We start from the raw sequence: 15,723 nt of genomic DNA on the forward strand, positions 1-15,723 counted from the left end.
TAAAACCTACACAGGAAGAGGAAGGGCATACAGGCTCCACATCAAAGAGGACTACTATGCCAGTGACTGGTTGCTTTCACATAAAACCTGCCCAGACCGCCTAAGACAGACACTTACTGTATACAGTACTGAAGGATACAAAATCTGGGACTCAAATGTCTGTTAATATTTAGTGGATGCAATCTACAATTTACCATAAAATACAAATTTTCCAATGAACAGACTAAAATATGAGGAAAAATCAGATTTACAGAAACATGATTTTGGAGGACAAGGAGCATGTTCAACCAAGAAAAAGGATTTGCTTTGAATTAATTAAAGCTGCAGTTGGTTTTGTTTAGTTCTATTTTCTGTCATTTTATGGTGTATATAGAATACTTAATGGAAAGCTAGGAAATCATTTTTCTCCTAAAATATCAGGACAAGTGCAATTTTGGTACTTTTTCCACAGGATGCAGCTTTCCAAGTCAGGATGTCCTGCCTGCAAAAAGGGGGAAAGGAAGCAACACTATCCTAGTAGCATAGCTAAGGTGGGCAGAGAGGAGCAACTGCTCCAGGCACAAAGTGTTAGGGGTGCTATCAGCCAATCATCATCTCTCTTTAATGCAATACCGGCTTTTAAATGAGATATTGTATTTGCAGTTAAACCTGAGCAACGTAGCTCTCTGTTTGTAGTCAAACTACATTGTAGCAAACAGTTTGCTACACGTTAAAAGAAGATTTTTTTTTTTTAAACCAAAACATGAGTGCCATAACACTCCATGCAGGCAGGGTATAAACTGTAGCAACTGTTTGCTACAGTTCAAAATAAGGAAATTTTTTTTTAAATAAAATATATTGAAGTTGGGTTGGAGAGGGCACAGAAATGGTACCTGAATGGCTGGGACAGGAGGGAGGGGGACAAATCATACATCTGACCACCTAGTTGGTGTGCCAGTTGAAGGGGCATCCATTTTTTTTTTTTTGCTCTTCAGTGAAAGATCTGGGGATGGGGGCATAGTTCTGACTGTAATATCTCTACAATGTAGCAATCGGCTTTTTACAGTGAACTGTTTTTTTTTAATTGCTCTTCAGTGCAAGAGCTTGTGGGATGCATGGATCTAACTGTAATAAGATTTTCTTTTGCTCTGCAGTTGAAAAGCTGAGGAGGTGGGATGCTGATTCATGGTACCAGCACAGAGCACTGGTTGAGCCAGATATACTTCTGCCCTATCCAGTAGGGTATGGTCTCAGTGAACTGATTTCTTGTGGCTGTGTGGTACCCCTTGACTATACTACTTTGCTCATGTATATGATCTCACTCTTACTAAGTCCTCTGAAGCCCATTGGATGGCTGCAATGGCAATCATATATTGTTATAAATAACTACACCCCCTTACATCTTTATTGTGCATAAATACACCTCTTACTTCTTTCCAATGCACAGTACCATATATCTCCACCTATTTTCTTAAGAATCAAGGATAAAGCCAAAACTAGTGAGGAGACAAAGGCCCAAAAATCAGGGACAAATTTTAAATTTTAGTGCAATTCATTTAAGTTCCCAGAAACGTGCATTTTTGGAACATAAAAAGTATAAAACTGAAATGTTTGGCATTATTAACTGACAATAATACTCAGTGTGATTTACCAGAACAATCAAACATTATGAGGAGCAGTGCAAAAATAAGAGAAAAAATCAGGGAATGCCAACAAAATCAGAGACAGCTGAAATGTATGCACTATACTTTCACTGCATAACTGCCTTACACTCTCTTAGAAGCTACTGCAACAGCTTAGGAGTAACTTGTTCTCATTAGTTCAGCCATTCATTTTCTAATAGTCGCTTTTTCCTATTAACAGTCATGTGTGAGCTGAATTTATAAGAGTAACTAAACAAATGTAAAGGAGATAGTCCCACATGCACACACATGTCCTGGTGGTCACCAACCTGAGCTTGCTGTACCAGTACACAATAGTCTCGCAAAACCAAAAGACAGCACCCAATACCTGCTGCACACTCACGGTATCTGATTTGACCCTGCCAAAATAAAAAAATAATGACTATATTACTCTAGTTTTGTTTTGCAGAAAAAATAGTTAATCACTTGTATTTCATCCAACTTGCTTAATTAAAATATCCATCAGCCCTCTAAAATGAAAATTGCTGTGCATTAAACAGCAAGGCCAATCATTTCAAAGTTTTATCTGCAGACAGCCCTGGTAAGCATTGCCTTCTCCAAGTATCTGGTTTGGCCCTGCCAGGATTAAAAATAAACTTACCAGCTATGCTGTGGAACATGAGAATTCTGATAATGCACCTCACTCCCACTTTTTTGATGCTTCAGCCTGAGCCTTGTACCTCCCATCTGTTAATCTCACAGGGTTAGGCTGCAAAGTGATACAGAAGTTTGAACCACTTTTGGCAATATGGTTGTTTACAATGTTTAGTCTTGATTCTGCTGCAGATATTATCGTGACTAAATATCTGAATATTAACATACCACCAAAAGCAGTGCAGTTGCAAGCTAAGCCCAGGTGCCTTTCTGTTAACAGGAGAGTTTTAGCTCCCCTAGCGCCCCCAGTAAATCTGCCACGGCATCCCTACAATGTCCTGTACATAAACTTCAAGTACTCATGAGAGACTTTCACTATCCTAAATAAAGAAAGCTTTAGATTTTTAAATGTTACACTAAAAGTAAGAGATAACATAACTACATAGGGAAATAATAGAAAATTGCGTGCTGGCATTTGAAGGCAGACTAGACAGCTCTTTCTAGATGACTAATCGTTATTTTGAGATATGTGTGTGTGTGTGTGTGTGTGTGTGTGTGTGTGTGTGTGTGTGTGTGTGTGTGTGTGTGTGTGTGTGAGTGTGTGTGTGTGTGTGTGTGTGTGTGTGTGTGTGTGTGTGTGTGCGTGTGTGCGTGTGTGTGCGTGTGTGTGTGTGTGTGTGTGTGTGCATGTGTGTGTGTGTGTGTGTGTGTGTGTGTGTGTGTGTGTGTGTGTGTGTGTGTGTGTGTGTGTGTGTGTGTGTGTGTGTGGGCGTGCATGCGTGTGCATATACCTGTGTGTGTGTGTGTGTGTGTGTGTGTGTGTGTGTGTGTGTGTGTGTGTGTGTGTGTGTGTGCGTATGTGTGTGTGCGTGTGTGTGTGTGTGTGTGTGTGTGTGTGTGTGTGTGTGTGTGTGTGTGTGTGTGTGTGTGTGTGCGTGTGTGCGTGTGTGCATGTGCGTGCATATACGTATGTGTGTGTGTGTGTGTGTGTGTGTGTGTGTGTGTGTGTGTGTGTGTGTGTGTGTGTGTGTGTGTGTGAGTACTAGTCTTGTTTACTTGCAGAAAGATTGATGCCACTTTCATCAGTCACTGCAATTCAACAAATGAACCAGCCAAATACTAAACTTGACAAAGTCACACAGATAAAAAAAATAGTAACAATGTTACCATCAGATATAATTTGTCTGGATAGTTGTACTGTTAGTGAACAGGTTGGTGATGTGCAGGGATATGGTTGGGTCTCTCCATTCACTCTTGAGTATTGTTTTTCCTGTTGTTAACCAGTTTGGTGTCTGTTTGGGATGTGCATATGCATAATTCTTACTCATGGCTCATACTTTGTGTAGAAATGTTAATACCTTTAACCAGAAGTTAGGTACTGTATCTGGACATGCGATTTTTCAGTTAGGAGATTTTCTTAAATTTATTTCAATTTCTTTAGCTGTTACTTCATCCTATTCCATATCCTCTACATTAGAGATTTGTATGGTTTCCTTTAATTCTTCTAGTCATTCGGCATGTTTGTTGTGTTCAACAGGGTCTGTATCAATACTTATTCAAATGTACCTTTTTTCTTTTCTTAGTGGTGTTTCTTTTTTTTTGCTTTGTTTCCCAATTCTATATAAAATCTTTTTTGGTCATTACTGAATTGCTTATTGCATACATTTTCTTTGTATTTATCTGCATATTTTCTAAGTTGTTTCTGCTTGTGCTGATACTGTGAGTTGCTTTTACCGCATCTACCATTCTAGGGATTTTTGATGTTCTCTTTTATGTAGTCTTCTGACATTGTTACTCCTTATCTTAGATCCTTTATTATTTTCTTTATCCAATGTTTCCATGGTGAAACTCTACTTGTTCCCTCCCTTTCCTTGGTTACTCTACATTTTGTGGTAACACTTTATCCATTATTAGTTTCACTAAACAGTAATATATTCTATTTATTTCTGTTATATCACACACATTTCTCATAATAGTTCAGATTAATGTAATCATCTGTTTTACCAGTCTTCTAACATTTTGGGTCTTATTTACTTTCTCTAATCTATTTCTTTCACCTGTTTTAATATGTCCATCTAGCTCTATTAAATTAAGCAGGTCTTCCCTTCGATCAGTTTATTGTGGACTGACAGCATCTTCTTTGCTTTCTGTTCTATGCAAGTCTTCTACAGAAGGTTCCAGGGCATTGTCTTTTCCACTTATCTTCCTCAGAAGCATCCTACTTCATCTGTTGCTCCTCCATATGGGGGACCATTGCCCATCATGCTGCAACATTACCTGTGTCTGACTGTCTGGGCCTTCATGCAAGTCTCCTATGGAAGAGTCTAGATCTTCATCATGTGGCATACCCTCCTCAGATGCATTATATTCAACCCACTACTTCTCTATCTGGGGACCTACTTGTCCATCATGTTGTGATGCTGCCTGTGTTAGAGTTTCCAGACCAAACCTTTCACTTTATAGATAGTCTGACATTTTAATTTCTATTTGTTTAATTTCTACCTCACTAATCCTTGTTTTTTTTTCCACATTACCTACTTGTGCCACAAACTCCAGTAATACAGCTTCTAAAATCAGTGAAACTTTAATAGTCCACAAATGCAGTTAAGCGCTTTCATCTACACCTGAGGACATCATCATAACCATTGTTAAAAGAAAAAAATCATGTTAAAAACATTCAGGAAGTGGCATGCTTCCAAAATGCTCCAGTCAGTATTTCATGTGTAAAAAGTCTGGGAAGCCTTGTAAAATAACTTTAAAGGGCCTTAAAGGGCACTCAGTATTATCATGTAAAACTGAAAACCAGGTGAGGCATAAAATAAAATAAAATAAAAATACAATATGATCCACTAATTTTTAAAAAATATAAAAAAATATGGACATAAAGATCTTTAGTTCCAATCTTGTGGTTTCCAAATGATATACAGAAAATCATAGTTTGTTGGCACATTTTTTTCAACTCACTGGTGACAGATATATTCTCATTAATACCGGGTGTGTTATTGACATCTAGTTTAAGTTGCCAAAATAATTCCTCGTTCAAAAGTTTTTTTTTCCAGTCACCAAAGAGGGGAGAAGCCCCTCACTTGCTCAAACACTGAGTGTTTGAAACCAACACACAGTGTGGAATGTTTAGCACGGGTATTCTTGTAGTCAACATAGGTTCATAGGTTCATAGGTTTATACTAGGCTATCTGCCCTAAGGCATTTATAAGCCTAGCCCAAATTTTTGTAGCTTACGCCACCCCTTATATGAAAAAATACTGTGCCCATTAGTTTGTTGTGCCTCTGTCCAGCAGTGACACAGAGATGATTCCCGGGATAAACCTACGGTCTCCCATCCACAGGTCAAGATTTCTCTTGAACAGAGCCAGTGAGGTGCTCTGCCTCACATGGATCAGGATTTTATTCCGCAGCATAGGGAGTCTCTGAGTGATAAATCTATCCCTCCAGCACGTCCTATTTATATCCGTGCTAAGGTTTAAGTCGCTTGCTCTAGTGGTTTTGGTGGATTTGGATTTTTTGAGGTGGAGCATGTCCATTAATTCTGGGTTGGACATGGCCTTGTATGTCAGGCACATGTCACCTCTGAGCAGACAGTATGCAACTGAATAGAGCTGGAGTTTCTTCAATATGGCAGCATATGACAGATTTTGTAGTCCCTTTATCCTTTTGGTGAGGAACTTTTGGGGTCTCTCCAATTGCTGCAGATGTCGGGTGAGATACATCCCGAATGGGGCATTGTACTCGATCATTGGTCTGATAAGTGAAGAGTACAGGGGAACAATGACCTCACTAGATCTGGATGTGAATCCCTTCATGATCAGGTGGGCAATGTAGAAGGTCTTTCTAACCACTTTAGCAACGAGAGTGTCAAAAGAAAGGCCACTGTCAACCTGGGTCCCCAGGTCCCTGATAACCTCTTCTGTGCTTAGTGGATTGCCACCTATATGGTAGCTTGGGGTTACCTTGTTTTTCCCGAAGGGTATGACTATACATTTTTTGGCGTTTAACTTCAGGCCATGGCTCTGACACCAGCTATCTGTTTCCGTGAGTCCCTTCTGAAGGATGTTTAATAAAGTAATAGTGCTGGTAAATTCTACGGTGTAAAGCATTGTCAGTCTTTCCAATGTAAAAAGCCAAACACTGGGAGCATGTAGCCAGATAAACCACTCTCTCAGAGGTGCAAGAAAATTTTCCACCCCTCGTACCTTTTTTAATTTTGTCAAAAATCTCCCCTTCGTATTTGGTTTCAATGTGACAACACTGAGGACAGGGACCACATTTAACATTCCCCTGTTGAGTGTTTAATTCTCTCTTCACAATACTCTTAATGTTAGATTTGTTTCTGTAAGTGAAACTTAACAGTGCCACAGTAAGTCTTTTAGTATTTTCTTGACAGCTGAACACATTTCAATTCTTCCTGATAATGTGTTCAAATTGCTTCACATCCAAACTGTAGTACAGCACCATATTGTTCCATAAAGTGCAATTGTATGATTAGTGGAATTAGCAGAGTCAACCACAGCTTCCACTGGAATATCACATTGAAAACCATACCAAAAGATGGAGGTATAGCTACCTTGTCTCCCTGCCCAAATAAGTTCTTGCATAGTATTTAGCAGGGATTCAGGATATCCACAATCGCTAAACATCCGCTTAAGCACTTTGAACTCTCTGATGCATGTGCCGTCATTCAACGTGAGTCTGGATATTCTGATCATTTGACTTTTAACGATCCCCTATTCTGATGGTATGGATGACAACTAGTAAAGAAGAGAAATGAGTTGCAGAAGGTGGGCTTCCTATATACCTTAGTTTCAAACCCACTGTCAGGTAAATGTGTGATACATACATCCAAATAGTTATCAAAATCATGATTGGTACAGTGAGTAAACTTCAAGAAACTAGTAGTATGTTCTACTTGAAACATAAACTCACTGAATTCCATTTCTGTACCTTGCCAAATAAAAAGCAAGTCTTCCAGATACCTAAAGTACCTGATGCACTCTTGAAAGGCTGGTAGTTTAAATAATATGCCCAGCTCCCATTTAAGCAGAACACCATTGGCAAACTTGTGGGCACATGCTGCTCCCATAGCAACACCAAGTTGTTGTTTGAAGTACCCACCATTATATACCAAAAAATTGTTCTAAGAACAATGTCCATGAATTCCTGGATCAGTGATGTTTCTGTTTCACCACAAATGCAGCCAAATCTGCTGACCATTTCCCCAAACCATCTCAGACCTTCATTGTGGGGAATCAGAGAACAAATTTTGTATATCTCTCGTGGCAAAAATGTAATCCTGCTTGGTGTCTACCTTGCTGAGTTTGTCTAAAAGGTCCCAGGAGTCACTCACAATGTGATGGAAGTCACTAAACATGTGTTTTAACTTAACACCAATGTGTTTTGCTAACGGTTCTGCAGCCAAGCCACCCGCTGCAATGATAGGGCTCATCGGAGGATTGTCTATTTTGGAATGGATTTCAGGAATCCTGAAAATTTTTGTAATGATGGGGTTCAGGACACTTAAAAAATCATATAATTCCTGTGAGATGTTATCAAACTGGAGTAGCTCATCTAGAACTACTTTGATTCCCCGATAGGCGATATTAATCTCATTGAGAGATACAGTGGTGTATGTATCATTGCCACCAAAGAGATTGTACATTCGACCTGAATAGCCGTGTATGTCCATAAGGTATATATATTGCTAAATTTCTCATATCCTGATGTCTTTGTTTCGATTTCTCTTCAAATATCTTTGGAACTGCTCTTTTTACACTGATTATTTTCAGGGGGGTTTTTTTTGTTTTTTTTTTTTTTTTGTTTTTTGCTGAATATATAATACACTATATCAGGTTTCCTTCTCATGGCCATAGTTCATTTTTATAACTTTCAAAAACCTCTGTTTTGGTTCTTTAGCCTTTCTCACTTACTCTACCATGTTTTTCTAGGCAGTCCGGTGTTTCTTCACTAACATGTTTTTTTTTCCTTGACATGTTGCATTAAGGAATTTGGTTTTTTGTAGCTTTTGGAAGTTTGTCTTGTGCAAGTATGTTTCTTTACTCTAATTTCTCTCTTACTACATATATGTGTAGAAATTCTTTCTTATCCTCAAAAGTCTATTTTATCATCTCTGTGCTTCTTGTTTGACCTATCAGTTTTTATGTTTTTTGAAACTACTTCTTCCTTCTACAGTAGGGAACCCCCCACCCAACACCCTCATCTTGACCCTGTGGTAGAAATGTTTCCATGGCTTGGGGATTATACACTGCCTTTTGTTTCCTGCGCAGGAGAAATAATTTTTTATCCTGGACCTGTGCACCCCCTCTTCTTTTTATTTTTGGCTTACTTTTCTTCATGATATATAAAATACAGTCTAGATATCAGTAACATTTTGATGAGATTTTGGAAAAAACAGGGTGCTCCATGTGAAGGTACTCCAACAAAATGACTCTCCTTTTCTTACTGATTTAATTTCTGCATTCGGACCCTTTTCATTTCTCCATATGGGAATATGGAATATGAGATGTCAAGAGGTTGTTTTTATAACAAGAAGACAGCAATTGTAGAAAAGATAAAATGAAAAATGTTTGTGGTAAACAGGGTGGGGGTAAAGGAGGAGCTAGGGGGCTGTGATTGTCCCCTGCTTTTTAGGATACTATTTCTGCTGTTTATTTAAACATGTATTAAAAATGAAGGTGAAAAAATGTGCATATAGTGATTATGGGTAAATAACTAAAAAACTATGTGCCAGAGAGTTGCTCTCATTGTGAGTTTGCCCTGATTCTGAAAGACTTGCTCTCATTGTAAGTGACCCACTTCAGTGTAAGACCTATCTATAAACAGGCTTACACCGGGGGCCAGATTCCAAAAGACCTGCTCTCAGTGTAAATGATCTGTTACACTGAGAGCAAGTCTTTTTGAATTAGGCCCTAAGTATTAATAAAACAACCACTACTATAGTTGGATAAGTGCTGCGAGATCTTTTACATCCACCTGATCTTCCACCAGCTCTGGCAGCTGGGACCTCTGTTTAATTTGTCCTCTGAGGTGGCACACTCAGGACAGAAGCACCTCCTTTACACTGCACTGCAGTGTCAGTACTAGAAAATGAGTCCAAGTACCTGCCTTGGGAATAGAACCACATACTGATGCTTCTAATTAAAATTTTTTTTAGGTTTCACAAAGATCAAAAGTTTATTAAACAATGTCTAGTCATGGTGTTGTTATTCGTACTGTGCTTTCATTCAGTCTGCTTAATTCCTTAATTTTTTAATTCTCTGAAGTGCACTTCACTGTGTTTAGGGTTGGTGAGGAGCAGCAACCTCTCCCAGCAAGCAATCCAACTGGATGCAGGCACACACTTACCTATATGCTGCACGCGTCTATATTATATCACTGAACACTTAAAAAAGCGAACAATAAATAGTCGACCCCATGTAAGCAAAAGCTTACAATCTCAAAAGCTCAGAACAGAAAACAAAAAAATTGAAAGAATACATAAAGTGGGGGGCTTTGCCCCCACACCCCCTACTTAAATATACCAACTCAGAGATCGCACTACAGTACCGAAAACGGCAAAGTAATGGAAGCAGCCAAGTGAATTCTTTCCCTGGGAAAGAATTCGCTTAAAAGCCCCGTCGCTATTTTGCCTTTTCGTTGTTTTAAGTTTGACCAAGACGCATTCGATAGAATGCATCTTCGGTCATCTAATAGGAACCCTGCTGCACACATGCTTATGGGAAATTCAAATGCACACCTTTTCATCTGACGACATGCCTTTGGGATATGAGAAGGAAGAAGAGCACCTCACTAAATCCACATGGACAAAGGAAAGCTATGCAGGCTCCTTGTGAAAGGCAGTGAGCCACAAACTGATCCAGAGATCCCAGAGCTGAGATGCAGCAATGCTAACTGAATTGTATTACATTTACTTTAAGCTTTGACTCCCTCTGTATCTTATTTTAATGTATAGTATTTATTTATTTATCTATTTATCTATCTGTTTTTTTGTTTTGTTTTTTCAGTTTTTGTAAATCAGGATAGTATAACTTGGCGGCAAATACTTTTCAGTACTGGCTCAGTGAGAAAAGCTATACAGAAAAATTGTATTTTATGCATATATTTGTAGCATAGGATATATTTGTGTTTCACATATTAATATAGTTTAGGTGCTTTTATATTTAACATAACATTCCGGTGTATATTGAGCAAGTATACTATCACATGACATAAAACAAGAGTTGTAGTCAAAGGTGAAGTGAAAAATGTTGAGCATATATATCAAGAAAATAATTAGTTAAAGATGAAAAACTGAGATGTAGGGAGCTTTCTTAATACAAACATAATGAGGAAAACGGTAGAGACCTAAGAAAGAGTGTATAAGCTGTGTGAAGGTAGGGAGAGAAAATAAGAAGAGGTATAGAAAATGATAGATGGCTTAAGAAAAGAGGAGGCAGAGTGTTTGAAACAGGTCAGAGAAGACAAGCGTAAGATTATTAAGTGGCTTAGACTATCCTGTTTTGGAGCATGTGCAGAGCTAAATCCAATTTAGAGATTGTTTAAACTGGGTTTTGAAATTAAATATTTTGTCTGTTATCTTGAATGCAATTGAGACTGAGATTGAGTTCCAGAGTTTTGAGACGTAGTTAGAGTATAGACTTCCCTTATTGTTGGACTTAGTTGTAAGTAAAAAAAAAAAAAAATGTACTCGTCATTTGTTATACCATGTTATTGTTCTGACTCTTAGGGAGGATTTTCAGCAATTTTCATTGTTCCTTGTATAATCTTTTTCCTTGTGATTTATTATAATATATATGTCATGATAACTCTTGTATTCATAGGCAAATATTTCTAACTTATTTGCCATAAGTCTTGGTCTTGGGCAAAAACGGTAAAGAAGCAGCCCACTTTCATAGAAAAAAGTATTAAATGTATAACTAAAATGTTTATGACTCACGCAAAGCATTTGGTGTGGCTGCATGTTGAAAATCATTACTGGATCATAAGAAGTAACTACAACAAATGGAATGCTTTGTGAACTGGGAAATGCTTGTATTTATTTATGTAACTGTTCGATTGTTTTTAACCTGGGAGTAGATTCAGTGGCCAATGTATTCCAACATCTTTCTCTGGGTTATAGATTGTACAGCTGCAGCAAAAGACAATATTAGTACATATCTATCAAGATCTTCCACTTAGAGCTGATACTTTAGTATCATATGATGACAACGTCTTCAGAACATCGGGCCCTCAGGTCAGTTTCTTCATATTTCATGTTGTTATTATTTATGTATGAAAGGAAGAAACGGTTGCATGCATATTTAAATTAAAATTAATTTTGCATGTTAACCAGCTCAGGTGCTAGAGTTTATGATTAAAACTTTTTTCAAACTAAAGTTAATATTATTGTGGATAAGATAAACACAACAGTGCAAGCTGAACAAAATTACGTTGCTTTGGTCCTTGCGCAAGACATAGCAAAGAGTGCATAATTTGAATGACAGTAAGACTAATGCACATACAGTAATAATTAAAATATTAACACCATACCTCTCAACCTCTTAGAGCAGGAAATCTGGACAAAGCTGTAAATAATATGGCACAAAGGCCCCAAAATAGGGACAATTTTAAGTATTGCTCTTACAAACTTAGAAAGTTGATAGTATAACATGTTTTGCATTAACATGGATTTTCTGAGGGGTATGAAGACTAACTCTCAAATGTATGCCATTATTTTCTGACTTCAATCCTTAATGAATTGCCAATGATTTGCCAGAAAACTACAATTTTATCGAGACAGACCAAAAATATGAGGCAAAAATCTGGACATTCTGCGAAAATCTGTACAGTTGAGAGGTATGAAATAAATTATTACAATTGGACATTAAGATATTAGACAATATTATACTAGTAGGCATTGCAAAGACTATGATTTCACATTATGATTGCTTAGAATTTAACACTTCATCAGTTGTATTATGATATATTCTGATGTTCATATTGCACATGTATGGAGTGGTGACTCACTCCCTGACTATTGCACATTCAGGAAGTAACAGCATAAGAAATCAGACTAATGGTACCAGTTATTGAAGCAATTTGCCAGCGTGATTACTATAAATAATACTTCACAGCAAGTGGCTTATTGATCTGATTATTTGCTGTCATGCTTGGCATTCAAGTTCAGCAGCCTTATGGATAGAGGGAAGAAGCTCCTGTTCAGTCTAGATGTTTTGCAGTGTAAGCTGCAATACTGCCTGCCTGAGGAAAGGTGGAAAAACATGCCATGGGCAGGATGAGTGGGATCATCGATTATCTTGCTAGCCTTTCCCATAAACTGAGTCTCGTGAAGATCATCCATGGATGGGAGCAAGGAACCAATGACTTTGTCTACTGTCCTCACAAATCTCAGGAGAGCCTTGTGGTCAGATGCTTTGTAGTTACCATACCAAACTATGATGTTATTTGAGAGGATGCTCTCGATGGTTCCCCTGTAGAAGGCTTTGAGGATGGAGTGAGACAGGTTTGCCTTCCTCAGTTTCCATAGGTAGTGCTGATATTGTTGTGCCTTCTTCACTGTGTGGCTAATATGGGTCAACCAGGATAGGTCATCTGAGATGTGCATCCCCCAGGAACTTGGTGTTTCTGACTCTTTCCACTGCCACCCCCTTAATTATAATGTATCTCCTGAGTCCTCCTGAAGTCCACTATTAATTCTTTGGTCTTGTTTACATTTAAGGCCAGACAGTTGCTGTTGCACCAGTCTATCAGATACTCCACTTCATCCCTGTAAGCTGTTTCCTCACCATTTCTGACAAGACCTGTGGCAGTGGTATCATCTGCGAACTTGATGATTTTTTTAGATTCATGCTTGGCCATGCAGTCATGCTTCAATAAGGTGAACAGTAGAGGGCTCAGGATGCAGCCCTGAGGGACATTCGTACTCAATGTAATACTGACTGAACTGTTATTTCCCAAACATAATTTTTGGGGTCTGTTGATGAGAAAGTCCAGTATCCAGTATCCATTACATGGGAGGGTATAAATGCCCACCTGGATCAGCTTTGATATCAGATTCTGGAGGATGACAGTGTTAAAATCAATGAACAGCATTCTGACATAACAGTTCTTGTTCTCTAGATGTGCCAAGGATTGATGAAGTGCTATAGCTATTGCATCCGCCATGCAGCGGTTAGATCTATAAGCAAACTGTAATGTATCCAGTGTTGCAGGTAGGCTTGAAGAGATATGTTTTTTGTTCAACCACTGAAAACACTTCATTACTGTTGATGTAATAGCAACTGGCTGGTAGTCATTTAGGGTTGTCAGTTAGAATTTCTTGGGTAAGGGAATTATTGTCGCATTTTTGAAGCAACTGGGTACAATGGCTAGTTGCAGGGATATGTTGAATATATCTGTTAGTACAGTGGTCATTTGAGTAGCACAGTCTCATAGAACCCGTCCCATAATATTATCAGGAACAGCTGCTTTTCTTGGGTTTACTTACCTCAGAGTCTTCAGAACATCAGTTGTTCTTAGACATAGCACCTCCTCACCTTTTTCAACAAGAAGCTTATTTGGCACAGTGTTGTTATTCATATCAAATCTGCTGAAGTAGTCTTTAGTTTGTTCAGAAATTCTGTGTTGTCATCACATGGGGAGGATGCAGGCCTGTAGTTGGCTGTGACTTGTATGTCTTGCCAGTGACATCTGGAGTCCCTTTGGTCATTGAAGTGTCCCTGAATTTTACGTTCATAGGTCGTCTTACCCTCCTTTATACCTCCACTTAGATTTGCTCTGGCCTTTCTTAGGATATACTTGTTTTTTATTTAAATGCAGCATTTCATGCCTTTAGGAGCTCATATACTTTTTATCAAAACGTAACAATGTTGATTAGAATATTTTCATAAGAAACCAAAAACACCTGTATTTTTAGTCTGTACTATACTGCTATTACTATTATTATTATCATTATTATTATTTCCAATGTTTTAATAGAGATGTCCCAGCAATGTATATTTAATAATCACTCTGTTGACCATCAGAAGTTCTTTGTTATTTGAACATGCATAAACGTTCTAATAAGAAACCCTTCTTATATACTGGGAAAATGTACCTGTCTAAAAAAAATCCCCTACACACCTGCAAAACTGCAAAAAACTCAGGAACCGTACCAAAAAACAGGTGAACAATGACAAGAAAAACTTTTATCTACAGACACAAACAAGTTACCACTCCAACCCCAAAAAATTCTGGAGCACTATTAAGAAGTAACAAGAATTATTTAGAGGGGCTGACAAAGGTTAAAGTATTGTAGAATACGTTGAATATTAAGAAGTAACAAGAATTATTTAGAGGGGCTGACAAAGGTTAAAGTATTGTAGAATAAGTTGAATATTAAGAAGTAACAAGAATTATTTAGAGGGGCTGACAAAGGTTAAAGTATTGTAGAATAACTTGAATATTAAGAAGTAACAAGACTTATTTAGAGGGGCTGATAAAGGTTAAAGTATTGTATAATAAGTTGAATATTAAGAAGTAACAAAAAATATTTAGAGGGGCTGACAAAAGTTAAAATATTGTAGAATAAGTTGAATATTAAGAAGTAACAAGAATTATTTAGAGGGGCTGACAAAGGTTAAAGTATTGTAGAATAAGTTGAATATGAAGAAGTAACAAGAATTATTTAGAGGGGCTGACAAAGGTTAAAGTATTGTAGAATAAGTTGAATATTAAGAAGTAACAAGAATTATTTAGAGGGGCTGACAAAGGTTAAAGTATTGTAGAATAAGTTGAATATTAAGAAGTAACAAGAATTATTTAGAGGCGCTGACAAAGGTTAAAGTATTGTAGAATAAGTTGAATATTAAGAAGTAACAAGAATTATTTAGAGGGGCTGACAAAGGTTAAAGTATTGTATAATAAGTTGAATATTAAGAAGTAACAAAAAATATTTAGAGGGGCTGACAAAGGTTAAAGTATTGTAGAATAAGTTGAATATTAAGAAGTAACAAGAATTATTTAGAGGGGCTGACAAAGGTTAAAGTATTGTAGAATAAGTTGAATATTAAGAAGTAACAAGAATTATTTAGAGGGGCTGACAAAGGTTAAAGTATTGTAGAATAAGTTGAATATTAAGAAGTAACAAGAATTATTTAGAGGGGCTGACAAAGGTTAAAGTATTGTAGAATAAGTTGAATATTAAGAAGTAACAAGAATTATTTAGAGGGGCTGACAAAGGTTAAAGTATTGTAGAATACGTTGAATATTAAGAAGTAACAAGAATTATTTAGAGGGGCTGATAAAGGTTAAAGTATTGTATAATAAGTTGAATATTAAGAAGTAACAAAAATTATTTAGAGGGGCTGACAAAGGTTAAAGTATTGTAGAATAAGTTGAATATTAAGAAGTAACAAGAATTATTTAGAGGGGCTGACAAAGGTTAAAGTATTGTAGA

The 15,723-nt window shown here is 37.4% G+C and overlaps 1 protein-coding gene across 2 annotated transcripts in view; it reads left to right on the forward strand.

The window, feature by feature from the left end:
- The window catches only part of FOXP3 (forkhead box P3), a 733,303-nt gene that overhangs the window by 182,269 nt on the left and 535,311 nt on the right, over positions 1-15,723 (forward strand). For both annotated transcript variants that reach the window (XM_044080123.1, XM_044080122.1), the window contains exon 2: positions 11,407-11,520. In XM_044080123.1, coding sequence (XP_043936058.1) covers positions 11,486-11,520 — 35 coding nt within the window. In that variant the 5' untranslated portion in view covers positions 11,407-11,485. The remainder of the gene's footprint in view (positions 1-11,406; positions 11,521-15,723) is intronic.

Source organism: Protopterus annectens, chromosome 8.part0, assembly GCF_019279795.1.
Source record: "Protopterus annectens isolate FY-2018-M chromosome 8.part0, PAN1.0, whole genome shotgun sequence".
NCBI classification, from domain to species: domain Eukaryota; kingdom Metazoa; phylum Chordata; order Ceratodontiformes; family Protopteridae; genus Protopterus; species Protopterus annectens.